Source organism: Arachis ipaensis, chromosome B07 (genome assembly GCF_000816755.2).
Source record: "Arachis ipaensis cultivar K30076 chromosome B07, Araip1.1, whole genome shotgun sequence".
NCBI lineage: Eukaryota > Viridiplantae > Streptophyta > Magnoliopsida > Fabales > Fabaceae > Arachis > Arachis ipaensis.
Window position 1 is genome coordinate 29543350 of NC_029791.2, and position 18178 is coordinate 29561527.

An 18178-nucleotide genomic window follows, 5' to 3' on the forward strand; every position below is an offset into this window, starting at 1 on the left:
TTAATAAATTTGTATTATTATAACATATAAGAATAACATATGAATTTGTATATTTACAAATTGATTAATTTCTGTAATAAAAAAAAAAAGAGATTTTCTTTGTAAATCCATGTGCCAAACATATTTATTTTGATATTAATATTGTGAATTACTTTGCCACTAATAACATCAAAGGAAGCCAATTCACGGTTATTATTTCCCATAAAAAATATTATATCACATTTGTTGCTCATTCCCATTGGATGCCACAAATTTGTAAAGGGTCCAATTTCACCCAAGATTCCTCTACACCAACTTCACCCAAAATTGATATTTCAATGCGACTATTCTCATCAAAAGAGGAGATCAGAGTAATAGATTCGTTGAGCATTACCAAAGTTCTGGTAGGGTGACCAGTATCACTTTGTCCCCAATCAATCAATGTGGTTCGAAACGGTTCAATGCTGAGATTAAATGACACAAGTACCTCTTTTTCATCGTCCTCCCATCCCCACCAATGGCATACTCCATTCAAATACGCTACATAACTTTCATGAGTCGCTTCTTTTTGAGTCATTTCAAAATCAAGTTTCTTCCAACAATTACTTTTTAGACTATAAATTTGCCAATTTGCTAGCGCAGACGCATATGTGTCAAATTCATGATGAATATAATATACATATTGAATCACTTTATAGTCATCATTCACATTATCATAACCAAATCTATGAATACGTACCTCCGGATCAAAGTCGGACTCATTAGTAATAATACTTGGAGGAATAATTTTACGCTTATCAGTTTTGGGGTTCCAAAGTCCTATTTTTACATTAAGACCAGCTGTTTTATAGTGATATATGATACCGTTAACACAATCTAGAACTCTATCAAAATCAATTTCTTCAAACAGACTTGGCAAAACTAACGTAACCATGTTTTCATACCTTTCTCCCGAAAACAAATGCACATCATTTTCATAAATGCGTCCATCACTTCTTTTGTCATCAAAATATCTCCATAGAAAGAGAGATAATGAATAAGCAGTTTTAGATTTTAAATTTTCGTAGTATATGCTCTTGAAATCAGAATTCTCAAGTAAATTTAGCCAAGACTTATGCACGCAACTAAATTGCTTCAAAGACTTAACAGGTAATTTTGCTAGAATTTTAAATACAAGGTCCTTAGGAATCTCATCGCTGTGGGTTGCCATTTGCGCTAAAGATGAAGATGGAACAATAGAAGATAGAGTTTTGCGCTTGTGGTGTGCCTCGCAAAATGTAATGAAAAATAAATTAGATTTCAACATACAAGTTTAGAAAAATTTTAATGGTATTACATTTTTGTCGCCCTATTTATTTCTCTCCTAATCGATATCTCTAATATATAGGACTAAACATCAAACCAATTAAATTTATTGATTGGAAATATATATCACAAACCTAAATAGAATAAAAGGGAAGCCAATATAAATTACCAACACTTGAATTGCATTTTCAATTACAAACATAAATGTATAATTATTACTCATTATGCTTTGTTTATTCCTAAACAATACTAAATTCTACTAGTTTAAAAAAAATAAACAACCTAAGTTGAAAATAATTACTTGTCATTAATGTGTTACCTGTACAAAATAGTAAAATAAATAAATCTTAAAACAGATCTCAAGTTATTATTATTTGTGCTACGTTACTAGGCAAATAAAATAAAAAAAAATTGGAGGTTAAATCAAAATGATATGATTCGAAAAAACAGTAATATTAGGGAGATAATAAAAAATTAGAGCTGAAAATAACTACGTCTCATTAATATTTTGCCTGTACAAAATAGTAAAGTAAATAAATCTTAAAAGTGATTTCAATTTATAATTATTTGTCCTATATTGTTTGGCAAATAAAATAAAAAAGAATTTTGGAGGTTAAATCAAAATGATATGATTCGAAAAAACATTAATGTTAGGGAAATAATAAAAAATAGATCAAACTTACTTTATTTAACATTTATTAATAGTTTTATCATTTTGAACAATAAATAAATATAAAAGTAAGTTTTTTATCATTTTGATTTTCCACTGAATGTTGCCTCCTCATTTTAGTTATTGGGGAAAGGAATCAAAATGAGAGAACACAACATGGGAAAATGTAACATCCAACTCAAAACTTTAAGCATTAACTTAATAAGTCTCTCATCTTATATACTCTTCACTTATTAATATTTTGTTTGACATGGGACTAATTTCTTATACTCCTCACACTTGCACCCTTAACAATAATTTAATGATAAAATAATTAAGAAAAATTAGATGTAGAAACGTTATGTAATTAGATATATCATTATCTAATTTTTAAAGATGCAGAGAAAGCATTGAATCAAAGATGTAGAAAGTGGATGGGTAAGGGAGGCAAATAAGAGGGAAGACTATGCCATTGAAGCTAAAGGTCTCAGGTTCGAATCTCATTTCTAACTTAAAAAAAAAAAAAAGAAGGCAAAAAAGAAGTTTTAAAGAAGGGTAAAGTATACTTTTTGTCCCTAAAGTTTGCTAAAAGTTTTAAAAATATCCCTAAGTTTTAATTTGTTTCAATTTTGTCCCTCAAGTTTTCGATTTGTATCAATTTTACCCTTATTACTAATTTTTTGATAATTAATATTTTTCTTTCCAAATATACCCCTCCCTTATTATACCTATCATCATCATCATCACAACCCTCTGTCTCTCTTTCTTTTTCTCCATCTCCATCACCACCATCTCCGTTGAGCCCTAATCTTCGATGACCACCACCCTTTTTCTTCTTCTTCGCACAAACCCAGCAACAACGAAGTCATCGCTCTTCCTCTTCTGTTAGCAAATCCAGCCTCATTAATTATTAGTACTAGTTGGGTTAATACCTTTTTTTTTTGTTTTCAGATTTCACACAAAGCAAAGCAAAATCCTTTTGCTGCCACACCAACTTGAAACCCTGACCCCAACAACAAAGTTTCTTCCTTTTTTTTCGTTTCCAGATTTCACACAAAGCAAAGCAAAATCCTTTTACTGCCACACCAACCTGAAACCCTGACCCCAACAATAAAATTTCTTCCTTTCAATATTACTCGTACTATATCTCATTGGAAAATTAATAACACACAAATTAAATGACAGAGAACCAAACATGATCCATTTCAACACACTTCTTCTCATTTCTCAAAATGCCAACATCCAAAACAAACAAATTTATCATCATGACCATGATTATACTCCCATCTCCTCCCCTCTCCCAAAAAAAAATTAAAAAATTAAAAAAAGAGAGAAAATAAGAAGAAGAGGAGGATGAGAGAAAAGACCACATCTTTAAACACATGCATCATCAAAAAGTATGATTTTTTTTTAAACTTCATTGTTGGGCAAAAATGCATGCTTTTTGAAATTTTAATGAACATATTGATGAGAGTGAAAAGTGGTAAGAGCATTGCTAGAGGGATCCTGCGAGAAGAGCTCCTCCAAAAACCGGTTCTATAGAACCTATCCCACATCTCATTCTCTGTTTACTAACAGAGAAGGAGGAAGAGCGATGGCTTCGTTGAGTCTGGATTTGCGCGAAGAAGAAGAAAAAGGGTGGTGGTCATCGAAGATTGGGGCTCAACGGAGATGGTGGTGATGGAGATGGAGAGAAAGAAAGAGAGACAGAGGGTTGTGATGATGATGGGGTGAAGAGGACGGTGAAGATGAAAAGAGAGAAAGAAGAAGAGACAGAGGGTTGTGATGATGATGATGATAGGTATAATAAGGGAGGGGTATATTTGGAAAGAAAAATATTAATTATCAAAAAATTAGTAATAAGGATAAAATTGATGCAAATCGAAAACTTGAGGAACATAATTAGTTTTAATGAATAAAAAAAATTTATATTTCTATGTATTTATATATTTTATATTTATTTAAAAAATAAAAATGTTGCAGTTTTTATTTTAAAGTATTTTATATTAAAAAATATTTATTTATATTCTAATATCTTTTATATTTATTAAAATCCTTCAACACTCTTCTTTTATAACTTCTTTTTATTTTCATTTATATTATGAAATCCAATGAATCATAAAAGTAGCATATCTAATGCATATAGAGTTAGTTGAGCTTATTTTAGAAACATCTTTTATGTAAAATTGTATGTTCGAATTAAAATCTAAAATAAAGGAAATTAGCATTAAATTCCTTCTTGAACATGTAATAGCAAGCTAAGCACTCATCTAAAATTTTTACGGGAAGATAAAGGATACCCTTATTATACTTTTATTTCTAGAAATAGCACATGCAAAGGAAAGAAGAAAGCTAAAAATAATGTAAAGATTTTTAAATTACAAATACAACAAACAAATTAAATTAAAGCAAGTGCTAGCTAGCTGTTCAATAACTAAATTCTCTTTAAAGTTTGGTAATTGAATTTGTGAACCACATTTGTTTTTTGAAAGTATATATAGAACACTAAATGAGATCTGAATCAAAAGTATTAATGCACATGTAAATTTGGTAGAGCTGGTTATTATGTGCAGAATCCATGTTCCACTTAATCCCTGGAGTAAAACCTATTTCCTCTTTTATGGTATTTGTAATGCTCTCTACGCTATAAAATCCATCACCTGGTTCAATTCCTGGAATACATTTTCATCCAATCATTACTGATATGTACCGTATACCTCGGCCTCCAAACCGAGCATATATCTCGGATAAGGACGCCACTTAATAACAAACCCACCAAATCAGGATGAACTCAGATAAGCTCGGAAAGTAACCAACACTTCAAAATGTTATCATCATAACCACGGAAATTACGGAGAATCACGCAAAATGCGATAACCGAACATACTAACAACGCCTATATAAACACATGAATAACCTCGGAGAAAGTCAGGTCACAGAACTCACTCTGATTTACTCCTCTTATTTTCTCATAACTCACATTCTTACTTGAGCGTCGGAGTCCTTTTTGCATGTGCTCTTGCTGCGGTGTTCCAACCTAGCCGACGTATACCTCTCCCACTTGAGCATAACACCAGGCAGAAGGAGCCACTATACCTTGGCCCTATACGCACGGAACATTTGGCGCCCATCGTGGGGCCTGAATTAATCTAACCCCACCTTTATTCCCACATTACACCTGTTCCTTTTCTTTCGTGCAGGGATTTCTAACTTTTCAGGCATGGCTGAAAACGGAGCTCAATCCTTCAACCAAGCCAAGCTCTTAGCCCAGATGGCCGAACTTCAAGCAGAAGTCCGCCGGCTCTCCGAACTCTCCACACAGAATAACGCAGAAAAACATGAGGAGGGCAACTCTAAAAACTCGGCCTTGGGAAACTCGGACCCCTTGAGTGTAACCCCGCCGAAGGAAAAGCTGACGCTGGACAACCCCTTTTCCGAAGAAATTACAAACTTCCAGATACCTAAAAATTTCGTTTTACCTAACTCTCTAGAACCTTATAAGGGGATTGGTGACCCCCGATCTCACGTTAAAAAGTTTCAATCTATGATGTTCTTTAACGGCGCTAATAATGAACCTATATTATGTCGTTCTTTTCCCACTTATCTTGACGGCGCTGCTTTACTATGGTTCTCAAAATTGTCTGCAGGATCGATCTCATCCTTTGAAGATTTAGCAAGATCCTTTATTGACTACTTTGCCGCCTCAAGGATATACGTCCACGGATCAGATTACCTCGGGACAATAAAGCAAGGACAACACGAGAGTCTCAAAGATTACCTAACCCGATTTGCGGAAGCCACCATGGAGATCCCAGATTTGGACCCTAACGTCCACTTACACGCTCTCAAGACCGGACTCAGACCAGGAAAATTCAGAGAAACAATAGCAATCACCAAACCCAAAATGTTGGAGGAGTTCCGAGAAAGAGCTGCATGTCAAATGGAGATCGAAGAATTGCGAGAGGCACAAAAGTCGGACAAATAGCCAACCAGAAAGGAGGAAGAAAAGGCATTCAAACCGAGCAGAAGGGACCAAAAGAAACCCTTCAAGCTCACTCCGAAGTTTGATACTTATACCAGATTTAACACAAAAAGGGAAAATATAATCAAGGAAATCCTCCCTGCCAAAATAGTCAAACCCCCAGTCAGAGCTGGAAGCTATCAAGATCAACAGTTCGTGGATAGAAGCAAGCACTGCACTTTCCATCAGAAGTACGGGCATACGATGGACGAATGCGTGATAGCCAAAGACTTGTTAGAAAGGTTAGCTCGGCAAGGACTCCTGGATAAATATGTCGAAGGACAAAAAAACAGGGAAACCAAAAAGGAACCAGAAGACCAACCAACAGAGAAAGGTAAATGGACAACAGCGGACCCCCCAGGGGGATCATAAACTGCATATCAGGAGGATATGCAGAGGGAGGCGAAACAAGCTTGGCACGAAAAAGAAGTTACCGAGCAATGCTGGCAATCGAAGGAACAATACCTATAACAAAACACAACACAGCAGAACCCGAGATAACCTTTGGACAGGACGACCTAACCTCAGCAGGCCCAAACCTCGACGACCCAGTAGTGATCTCCATCCAAACAGGAGAATTATTGGTAAGAAAGGTCCTTTTGAACCCAGGTAGTAGTGCTGATGTATTATTCTATTCAACCTTCGTTAAAATGCAATTATCTGAAAAAGCCATGCAGCCCTCATCAGGAGAACTGGTCGGGTTCTCCGGAGAAAGGGTCCCAATAAAAGGGCACATATGGCTAAAAACAACAATGGGGGACCCCCCATTAGCAAAAACCATTGATATTCAATACCTCATAGTCGACTGCCCTAGTCCTTATAACATTATTCTCGGACGACCCACCCTGAATAAATTCAGAGCGGTGGTATCTACATTACACCTGTGTGTCAAGTTTCAGGTACAAAATAACAAGATAGCAACAGTACATTCAGATCATCAGCAAGCTCGACTATGCTACAACGCCAGCCTAAAGAAAACCAACATACAACCAAGATCCAATCAATGGACGAAGATGATCCACACCGCGACTGAGGTACTAACACTCTCTGAGTTAGATTCCAGGGAGGACTTCCAGGAGAGGCCCCAACCAATAGACGAACTCCAGAAGATTCCCCTGACGACAAAAGCCGAACAGTTTACCTATATCGGCTGAGCTCTAGAAGGAGAGGAGCGAGCAAAGCTAATAAAAGTACTCCAAAACAACGCCGACTTATTCGCATGGACACCAGCTGATATGCCAGGGATAGATCCGAACATAATCTGCCACAAGCTTGCCATAAACAAAACATGCAAGCCAATCGCCCAGAAGAAGAGGAACCTCGGAACAGAAAAAATGAAGGCAGCCCTTGAAGAGACAAAGAAACTTCTCAACGCTGGCTTTATAAAAGAGCTCTACTTCACCACATGGCTCTCAAATGTGGTAATGGTAAGAAAACAATCAGGTAAATGGCGCATGTGCGTCGACTTTACAAATCTAAATAAAGCTTGTCCAAAAGATGCATACCCTTTGGCTTGCATTGACAAATTAGTAGATAATGCTTCTGGATTTAAAAGTTTAAGCTTCATGGATGCATACTCTGTGTACAACCAGATCCTCATGCACCCGGAAGACCAAAACAAAACTGCCTTTATAACAGAACACGGAAATTTTTGCTACAAAGTTATGCCATTTGGTCTTAAGAATGCAGGAGCAACATACCAGAGACTCATGGACAAGGTCTTCCAACAACAAATAGGAAGGAACATGGAGATCTATGTCGATGATATGGTAGCAAAAACCTCAGAACAAGGATCACATTGTGATGACCTAGAAGAAGTCTTCCAACAGATCCGAGCATATAACATGAGACTGAACCCTGAAAAATGTGCATTCGGAGTTCAAGGAGGAAAATTCCTCAGATTCATGCTGACCTCACAAGGAATTGAAGCAAATCCAGAAAAGTGTCAAGCCATCCTCAAAATGAACAGTCCAAAAACAATAAAAGAAGCACAGCAACTAGCAGGGCGAATTGCTGCACTATCACAATTCCTACCCGCAGTAGCAAACCGATCATATCATTTCTTCCGAACAATCTCGAAGAATAAAAAGTTCAACTGGACAGAAGAATGCGAACGATCTTTCACAGAACTTAAGCAAATATTATCATCACCGCCAATTCTTCAAAAACCAGAGCTCGGTAAACCATTATATTTATACTTATCAATATCTAACCATGCCGTAAGCTCGGTGCTAGTTTCTGAAACAGGAAAAATACAAAACCCGGTGTACTTCGTCAGCAGAGTTCTACAACCAGCAGAAACCAGATATCCAAGAATAGAACAGCTCGCATTAGCCCTGGTAACAACAGTAAGAAGGTTGAGGCCATACTTCCAAAGCCACATCATAATAGTCAGAACAAATCAACCACTACAACAAATCCTAACCAGACCCGAGCTGGCTGGGCGTCTAACGAAATGGTCCGTCGAGCTCTCCGAATATGACGTCTAATACCAACCTCGAAAGACTCCAAGACTGCAGATACTACCCGACTTTATATCCAAGCTAACAACCGAAGACAAGCAAACAAAACATAACTGGAAACTCTATGTAGATGGTGCAGCAAACAAGGATGGAAGTGGAGCCGGAGTAACACTTAAAGAAAGTGAACAGGTCATAGCCGAGCAGTCATTGCAATTTTTCTTTACAGCAAGTAATAACCAGGCAAAATATGAAGCTCTTCTGGTCGGATTAAAGCTCACCCAAGATTTGCAGATAACACACCTCACTGTATATTGCGACTCCCTACTCGTCGTTCAGCAGATCAAAGGCGAGTTCCAGGTAAAAGATCCTTTGCAAGAGAAATACTGGCTCATAGCAAAGGACCTTATTGCAAAATTTCATAAAATAGAAATAATACATGTGAACAGAGAGCAAAATGCAAGAGCCGATGTTTTATCTAAATTAGCAACAACAAGGCCACAATCACACATGCCAACACTTTCACAATTAACACTTGACAAACCAAGCTTTGAATTTAATAGTATGTTGAGCATTACACAGGAAAAAGATTGGAGGACACCGTTCCTCGAGTACATTAAAACAGGGATCATCCCAACAGACGAACAGAACCAAAAACTCTTTCGAAGAAGAGCAAGCTATTATACAATCGTCAGGGACAACTTATACAGACGAGGATTTTCACAACCACTCCTAAGATGCATAAGCAAGGACGAAGCTGAAACAGTAATGGCAGAAACCCATGAAGGGATATGCGGCAACCACATAGGAGGCCGAGCATTATCCGCAAAGATATTACGCATGGGTTACTATTGGCCAACCATGAAGAGAGATTGCATTGCCAAAGTAAAAAAATGTGACAATTGCCAAAAACATGCCATGATATCCAAAACACCCGCAAAGGAACTACACACTCTAGAGGTAAGCTGGCCTTTCGATAGATGGGGATTGGATATCCTCGGCCCCTTCCCGAAAGTGCCAGGACAGGTAAAATTTCTTTTGGTATCAATAGATTATTTTTCAAAATGGATTGAAGCACAACCTCTAGCACGAATAACAGCTGAAAAGGTGAGATCTTTCCTATGGAAAAACATCATCTGCCGTTATGGTATACCTAGAGAAATAATCTCTGACAATGGAAGACAGTTTACAGATCAAAATCTCGCCTTATTTTTACAAAACTTCAATATAAAACATCACTTTAGCTCGGTCGAGCATCCACAAACAAATGGCCAGGTAGAATCGGCTAACCGAGTTGTTTTACAGGCCTTGAAAAAGAAATTGGACGATGCTAAGGGGGAGTGGGCTGACCTTGTTCCAGAGGTCCTATGGGGTTACAACACAACAACTCACTCAGCAACTGGAGAGACCCCGTTCAAACTAGTGTATGGCGCAGAAGCCCTCATACCCGTAGAAGTCGGAACGCCTACACTCCGAACCGAACTATATAATCGGACCAGAAACAGCGAAGAAAGAGCAACCGATCTAGACCTCCTTGAGGAAGAAAGAGAAATAGCAACCATAAAGCAGCAAGCCATGAAGCAGTTCCTACAAAAACGGCATAACAGAAGAGTGGTCCCCAGAATATTTGAAAGTGGGGAACTTGTACTCAGAAAAACAGAAGAGGCAAGAAAGCCCAAAGCCCACGGAAAGCTAACAGCAAACTGGGAGGGACCATTTCGAATCAACAAAGTACTCAGCAAAGGAGCATACCAATTGGAGACACTGTCAAGGGAACCAGTATCAGGAAACTGGAATATATCCTCCTTGAGGAAATATCTATCATAATGTATCCAAAGCAGATGAAGGTACTCTTTTTCCCATTTGAGGTTTTATCCCAAACAGAGTTTTACTCAAAGGGTTTTAACGAGGCCAGACGCCATGTCAAACCTTTTTAAAGCGACTATCCACAATACATATACAAACTTCTTACAATCGGTTTTTCGTACTTATCCTTTTTTATTTTCGCGTAGAAATCCATTTAGAAAAACAAAGCCCAAACAAACGGCTAACTCAGTTACGCAAAAGACTCTAAACAAATTCACATAGATATGCATATCAAAACAAAAAACAGAGCCGAGCTTTATACTCGGAAAGTCTTAACAAACCAGAGACCAGAGTCAGAATCTAACAATCTTTCAAAATGACATAACAAAACAAAATTCATAAAAAGGGTCCTCATTCTATTTTATCTCCTATACTAGAGCTGTCACTCTCTTTCTCAGCTTCATCATCTATCAACTCCCCATTTACAATGAGCTTCGTAGCATCCAACTTGTTGACATCAACATCAGGGAACAAAACACGAACCTGTGCGGCAGCCCGTTCGAAACCCTGGACAAAACCCTCATACACTTCACCCTCTAGCTCCTTTACACGAGCTGCAAGTCGACCATTCTCAGACTTCAAAGTACCAACCTCTTCCAAAACCAACGAGTGAAGTCTTTTTTTCTTCATCCAACTCAATCCCTTTTTGCTTCAAAGATGAAGACAGCTCAACAATTGTTTTCTCTTTCTCTTGAAGAGAAGCAGACAATTCAGCAATATTCAGAGACTCTTTTTCCTCAGTCTCAATAGCAAGCTCTTGAGCCCTTCCCACAGCAACTATCCGGGCACCCACAACCTATGGACATAAGGCAACAGTTATATAATAGGGAAAAGAAATAACCTCAAAAAACCAAAATAACTGTAAAATACCTGAAGAAAGCGACTAATGCCAGCTCGCCCAACCTCGTTAATCATTTTTGAGTCCTCAGGAAAACGACACAGCTCATCGGTGAGGGTAGCAAACGGAAAAAACCTCGACCACAACAATCTCATATTATCATCCTCACGGTAAGCATGAAGCCGTTTTTGAGATTCATAAGCAGCCTCGACGATTGGCAAAATAGGCGAATCCCCCTCTTTGCTCTCAGCAAGCTCGGCCTCCTTCTTGGCCCTCTTTCTTTTTTGCCGAGGATTCACCTCGGAGGGAACAGCAACACCATCCTTTTTAATGTTCGTCGACCCTTCCTTCTCTGCCTTCTTCCTCTGACTGAAAAAGGACTTCAATCCAGCAGTGGTTATGGTTGGCGCCTTCTCAGCTGAAAAAAAACAACAAACACGTCAGACAGAACTACATAACAGCACCAAAGAGCATTCATCAAAGTGAATTACCTAGGTAATCCAACACGCTTTCCTTATCAGTATCCCACTTTAACAATTCCGCAACAGACAACAGCCCTGCTGATTCTGACACCTCTAATAAAAACTCCAACATAATACTCTCATCAGACACCCTATCATCTACATCAAGAACCTGAACAGGATCGGGAGACCAAGAAACTGGGAACTTCTCCTCCAAAAACTCATTTAGGTAAAAAAGGAAACTCCTCCTCCACACTCCTAATTTTTACAAACATTGTCTTGAAATCCTTAAAAGATGACTTATAAAGGGAAAAGACAGCACGGCGAGGATGGCTACTAAGGTTTATCCACACACCACGTCTAACACCTTTAGTCTGAAACAAAGAAAAGAAGACTGCAAGGGAAGGAGGGCACTCCAGGAGGTCCATTAAATTCTCAAAAGCTCTAACAAAACCCCATGAGTTAGGGTGCAATTGGGACGGTGCACAGTTCAGCCAAAACAAAACACCACATTCAAAGTCAGTAAAAGGAAGACGAACCCCGAGCTCAGTAAACAAACATGAATAACAGTAAAAGTAAGACCACCCATCAACTCTCTCACATACACGATCATCCTTACTACAAGGCAAAAACTCTACTCTCACATTCTGCCCATCCCTAACCCACACATTAGACCCCAACGCCTTCACCGACTCGGTATCACAAAACTGAGATACACAACACCTCACCTGCTCGTTTACCCAGCTACAAGGATCGTCATCCGCCACAACAGTCTTACCCTTTTCCATTATAAGGAAATAGCAAAACAATAACAACAGAAAAGAAAAGGAACAAACCAGAAGATGTCAAAACCTACCTTTGCTACTCATCTTTTTCTCCAAAAAATGCTTAGAGTGAAGAAGCAAAAAAGTTAAACTAGGGGCTCCCCAAAACAGGCCAGGTAATAAAAACAAAAGGGAAACTGAAACAATTTTCTTTTTACATTCATTCATAACCGCCTCAATCTCAACCATCCATTTATTACATCAACATCCAACGGTTGCAAATTCCTTCGAAAAATGGGCCACGAGTTGCACATCAATCATTTCTAGCACGGGAAATGAAGCGCTAATTAAATGCCACAAATTCACATTCCCAACGAAAACCAAGGCAAGCTCGGGGGACAGCACTACCCTCAGAAGAAAAATTCTCGGCCGAGGTAAAACTCAAAAGCTCGCCTTTGTTTTCTTACAACAAAGCAAGCTTGGGGGCTATGATATGTAGCGTATACCTCGGCCTCCAAACCGAGCATATATCTCGGATAAGGACGCCACTTAATAACAAACCCACCAAATCAGGATGAACTCAGATAAGCTCGGAAAGTAACCAACACTTCAAAACGTTATCATCATAACCACGGAAGTTACGGAGAATCACGCAAAATGCGATAACCGAACATACTAACAACGCCTATATAAACACATGAATAACCTTAGAGAAAGTCAGGTCACAGAACTCACTCTGATTTACTCCTCTTATTTTCTTATAACTCACATTCTTATTTGAGCGTCGGAGTCCTTTTTGCAGGTGCTCCCGCCGCGGTGTTCCAACCTAGCCGACGTATACCTCTCCCACCTGAGCATAACACCAGGCAAAAGGAGCCACTATACCTCGGCCCTATACGCACGGAACAATTACAATATGTTTTTCCTAATTTAATTAAGATAAAATAGTAAATTATGTTTAGCAATTCTTAACTTGGACAATATTATACATTACATACACAAAAAACAAAAGAAAATATTCAACTAAAGTATCAAATCTAACCACAAAAGATTGAACGCCGATAAAATTCACCATAAAAAAAATTTAAAAGTAATTTATACTCACAAAAGATAACTCCCGTTAGTCGAATCTAACCAAACGTCCATTGTTGGATAACGGGGTTAGTGATCCATCCTAGTTGTCTTGTTAGTGTCCAAGATAGCACTCTGACATGACAATTCTATTAAATAAATAGATTAAACAATTTTAAAAAATTAAAAATAAAATAAATCCTAAATCCCCAAATGTGTTGCTGCTATATCATCTTGTTCAGCAACCAGATTGAAAAATCCTATTTAACAAATTAGACACCTAACCTGGAGGAGAAAAGATAATACAAGGTACGGCAAGGCAACGATTGAACCATGTTACTTCGATTGGGAGTAGTAGTGATTTTGTAGCTTCCAATTTCAGAAGGAAGGATGTGATGAAGTAATTGTGGACTCAATGTGGTGATGTTGGAATCTGACACTATGAACAATCCTGGGAGATGGTTCATCTGTTGTCCTTTATGAGCGGTATGCATTAGGTCTGAATTTTTTTAATGGGTTTTGAGTTTCTGTGAGTTACATTGAAGAAATTTATGTATTCGCACACAAATAACTGTCAATATTTTGTCTGGGTTGATGATATTGAAGGTGGTTGGTGTGTTTGGTCAGAACACTAATGGGGGCAAAAAAAGGACGAGGTTGAAGCTACTACTTAACTGAGAGAATTCAGATGAAGCGATAATAATGAGACAAAGAAGAAGATTGTGACGAAAATGGGGAAGCTTAAAGCGGAAATTCAATATATGAAACTGTGGCTTGTTATGCTTTTTCTGGGTTTGTTAAGTGTGTTTCATCATGAACTTCTTGTTAGTGTTTAGAGTGAAGTAAGGGCTCTGATAGAAGATGATAATGATTTAGGGTTGAATCTGTCTTCTCTTTGAATCGTGTAGTTGTTGATGTTTGTATGAAACGAGAATGAAAACTTTGACAATTATAGTCAGGGTTAATACTCAAATTCGTCCTCGAAAGATCGTCCCCGAACGATTTTTTTAATCAAATTAGTCCCTGAAAGATAAAAAATAAGTCAAATTAGTCCTCTTGTCAGTTGGGCGATGACGTGGCACGTTAAGTGCCACGTGGCATGATGACATGTCACGCCACGTGGCAGGTCAGTGCCACGTGGCAGGTCAGTGACACGTGGCATACCCAGGTCAACGCCACGTGTCACTTGACATATAAAAAAGATTTTTATAGTCAAAATAGCCCTTGAAAGTCCAGAAATAAGTCATTTTCATCTCTCAAATTTTAAAAATTAGTCAAACTAGTCCTTATATAATTTTTTTTTATTTTTTTTCATAATATTAAATTTGAAATATTTTTTGATACTACTAATTTTAATAGAAATGTAATTGACAAACAAAACATTAGTAATTGTATCTTTTCTTCTTAAAATTTTTTTCCAATAAAATTATCTCTCTCCTTTAATTCTTCTCAAAATCTCTCTTATTCTTTTCTATTATAAAACATTTTTCTTACATACATTTTGCTGGAATAAAACATCCTTCAACCCGTACCAGAGACATCTTGTACATGTATGTTAAGCTAAACAAAGTTATACCACTATTTTTTTTCGATTACATCTTTTTTTGTCCATTACGGTATTACTTACATATAGGATGTAATGATAGTAATACTTAGAGTCAAAATTCACAAATTTTGACTCTAAGTATTATTATCATTACATCCTATATGTAAGTAATACCATAATGGACAAAAAAAGATGTAATCGAAAAAAAATAGTGGTATAACTTTGTTTAGGTTAACAAATATAAATTTTGATTTCGAGCATATAACTTTGTTTAGGTTAATAAATACATACATTTCAATTTTGAGTATATATATATATATATATTCCAGCAAAATGTATGTAAGAAAAATGTTTTAGAATAGAAAAGAATAAGAGAGATTTTGAGAAGAATTAAAGGAGATAGATAATTTTATTGGAAAAATTTTTTAAGAAGAAAAGATAAAATTACTAATGTTTTGTTTGTCAATTACATTTCTATTAAAATTAGTAGTATCAAAAAATATTTCAAATTTAATATTATGAAGAAAAAATAAAAAATAAAATTATATAAGGACTAGTTTGACTAATTTTTAAAATTTGAGGGATGAAAATGACTTATTTCTGGACTTTCAAGGACTATTTTGACTATAAAAATCTTTTTTACATGTCAAGTGACACATGGCGTTGACTTGGGTATGCCACGTGTCACTGACATGCCACGTGGCACTGACCTGCCACATGGCGTGCCACGTGTCACTGACCTGCCACGTGACGTTGACCGTAGCGTTGACCTACCACGTGGCATGCCACGTCATCATGCCACGTGGCACTTAACGTGTCACGTCATCGCCCAACTGACAAGAGGACTGATTTGACTTATTTTTTATCTTTAAGGGACTAATTTGATTAAAAAAATTGTTCGGGGACAAAAATGAAGATCGCGTAATCTTTCGGGGACGAATTTGAGTATTAACCCATTATAGTCACGTTTGTTTTAAAATTTGACATATGTGACCATTTTTTATTTAAAATATGACACATGTAACCATTTTTAATTAAAAAAAATGACATATATAGACACAAAGGATGAATCAGTCAATCAGATATCAAAAGTAGCACTTGCAATAACATGTAGCCAACATCTAAGAAGACTATTTTAACAATACTAAATCCATTATTCACATTACCTAGTAACAGAACTAAGCTGTGTCATAATCCAAGAAAATTACATAATCGAAACCAACACTAAAATTAAAAGTAACAAGCATCAAAAGTCTTCTTCAAGGTCTAATGGCCATTGTTTAAGTAGCAAAAAAGGTAGGAGTGTTCAATTACATCTATACATCAAAAAAAAAAAAAAAAGCAGCAGCAAAATACAACACTTGAAATCACATGCATCAACAAGTTAGGGTAGAATTGCTACTGCCACTGGAGAATACGTTGCTTGAGTTAGGTGTTGGGTCTTTAAAACCAGGAACTGGCCCTCTTACTCCAGTTGATGTTCCTCCCATGCTGGGATTAGGCATGAACTGCATGAATTTTCTTGTTTGTGCCAACACTAGTACCTTGCATTGTCTCGGGGGCCATAGTAGGGAGAGATGGATCTGTAGATGGTGGAGGAGGCCTTAACTGGATATTGGTATATGTAGGAGGTGATATAACGATGTTATTTGATCTCGGTGGTTTGAAACGAGTTTCCAGAAATCCAGGAGGCCTTTTGGTGGTCTTTCTATTTGTGGGCTTTTTGGTTGTGTTTTTTATTGGAAGAGACCTAATTGGGAGTGGTCTGATTGCAGGAGATGGTACAAATTTAGTTTGATTTTCACATTGTAGCTGCAAGAAATACTGAAATAGACAACATATTCAATTTGAATAACAACTAGTTAGCACACCTAGAAATTATTAGATCCAATTATCACATTTTGGTTTAAATATGTTAGATGTATTAGCTTGTGGGGCAGCAACCTGAGACCTAGAAGTTTCAGCATCTGCACATTCAATCACTAAAAACAAAGAACAGTGACCATGGAAACAGAAGGACCAACAATATCAGCATTAGAAACAGACCAGAAAATAGCAATGACCAGAAACAAAATAGCAATGACGAGCAACAAATTGAGGTAGTTGAAAGGGAGAGGCCAAGTGTTACTATATAGAAATTATGCTAAAGGGTAATGATAGGAAAAAAATATTATTCGCAAAGAACAAAATTTTTAGATTCTATTTTTAAATTTATGAATCTCACGGGAGTACAAAAGACACTAATATGCAAACATCTCTCTACTAATTTTTTGCATATTGCATGTACCCCAAAGCAGCAAAGCAATCTAGAAAACTTTCTGATCGGTTGCTCGCGTCCTAAACAGGTCGAATCTGGTGGGTGTCGAAGGTGAGTGGGTTGCTGGAAGTTGGATCTGGATGGACTCCAGGAGTCAGGCTCCTCCGAGTTGACGAGGTGACGAAGTGGTGGGGCCACCTGCAAGGACTCCAACGCTCAAGTCAACGTCCGTACAAAAGACGGCTATTAAAGTTAGGGTAGATGACGTATTTTGGGGAGGGGTAGACCCCTCCTCTTTTATAGTCTGTACTTGGCTTGTACTCGGTGGAACCCTGGTGGTCAGACTCACTTTTCTAAAAGCTTCTCCGAGCTGTCTAGGTTTCACATTGAAAGGGGGGTAACGTGCGGGTCACCTCCTGGCTCGGGTCCAGCAACCCGTCGGGTCAGTCGTTCAAGCTTGGACCCAGATCGCTGGTGGGCTGGGCCGGAACAGAATGATATGTCATGTATGATGTATCTGATGCATTCTTTTAAATAGAATATCCAAGACAATTACCAGTCAATATGTATGCTGAGTATATCATCTCTTAGCTATAATTTCTATTAGGAATGAATATTGCTATTTCCATTTTGATAACATTTCTCTTTTTTTTTTTTATAAATTTATGCATATATACAATAAAAAGATTATGTATAGAAAAACATTATAGAAAATAGGAATAAAATTATCGTTTTCCTTTCTAATAACTAATTCCAAGTTAGTATCTAAATTAATTGATAATGGACTTACGGTCCTATTATATTCAGCAACTAGTGTGTTTCCGGCGCGAAGCGTGAGCTGTTTTTATAATTTTTTTATAAATTTATTTCATCGTTTAATTTTTTAGATAGTTTAATTTTTTAATCTATGAATAAAGAATTTTATATATGAATAATAAAAATTTTTATATGTTATATCGAAT

The 18178-nt window shown here is 37.2% G+C and overlaps 5 protein-coding genes and 1 long non-coding RNA gene across 7 annotated transcripts in view; 3 read left to right on the forward strand and 3 right to left on the reverse strand.

Moving 5' to 3' along the window:
• On the reverse strand, window positions 230-1189 carry LOC107606931 (F-box/kelch-repeat protein At3g06240-like). The gene has a single exon (XM_016308933.1). It carries the CDS (start codon window positions 1187-1189, stop codon window positions 230-232), a length of 960 nt encoding a protein of 319 aa, XP_016164419.1.
• LOC107606930 lies at window positions 5154-5918 on the forward strand. Its single transcript, XM_016308932.1, has one exon. It carries the CDS (start codon window positions 5154-5156, stop codon window positions 5916-5918), a length of 765 nt encoding a protein of 254 aa, XP_016164418.1.
• Window positions 7190-10240, forward strand: LOC107606929. The gene is made up of 3 exons (XM_016308931.1): window positions 7190-7381; window positions 7547-8293; window positions 8474-10240. The coding sequence occupies exons 1-3, from the start codon at window positions 7190-7192 to the stop codon at window positions 10238-10240; spliced, it is 2706 nt and encodes a 901-aa protein (XP_016164417.1).
• Window positions 10485-13836, reverse strand: LOC107609946. Of its 2 annotated transcripts, none has more exons than XM_016312011.2 (4): window positions 13699-13836; window positions 11609-13548; window positions 11150-11535; window positions 10485-11075 (listed from the first exon to the last, which is right to left on the reverse strand). In XM_016312011.2, the coding sequence occupies exons 2-4, from the start codon at window positions 11709-11711 to the stop codon at window positions 10851-10853; spliced, it is 714 nt and encodes a 237-aa protein (XP_016167497.1). In that variant the 5' UTR covers window positions 11712-13548; window positions 13699-13836; the 3' UTR covers window positions 10485-10850. The 2 variants fall into 2 exon arrangements, with proteins under 2 accessions (XP_016167497.1, XP_020963222.1); XM_021107563.1 differs by having other exon boundaries at window positions 11609-13562; window positions 13699-13816.
• On the forward strand, window positions 13571-14371 carry LOC110264934. The gene is made up of 2 exons (XR_002351308.1): window positions 13571-13899; window positions 14020-14371. It is a non-coding gene; the product is annotated as an uncharacterized LOC110264934 (long non-coding RNA).
• Window positions 16088-18178, reverse strand: part of LOC107608226 — a 6386-nt gene continuing 4295 nt past the window's right edge. Inside the window, exon 3 of the mRNA XM_021107564.1 lies at window positions 16088-16783. Within this exon, the coding sequence (XP_020963223.1) occupies window positions 16457-16783 (327 nt within the window). The 3' untranslated portion in view covers window positions 16088-16456. The remainder of the gene's footprint in view (window positions 16784-18178) is intronic.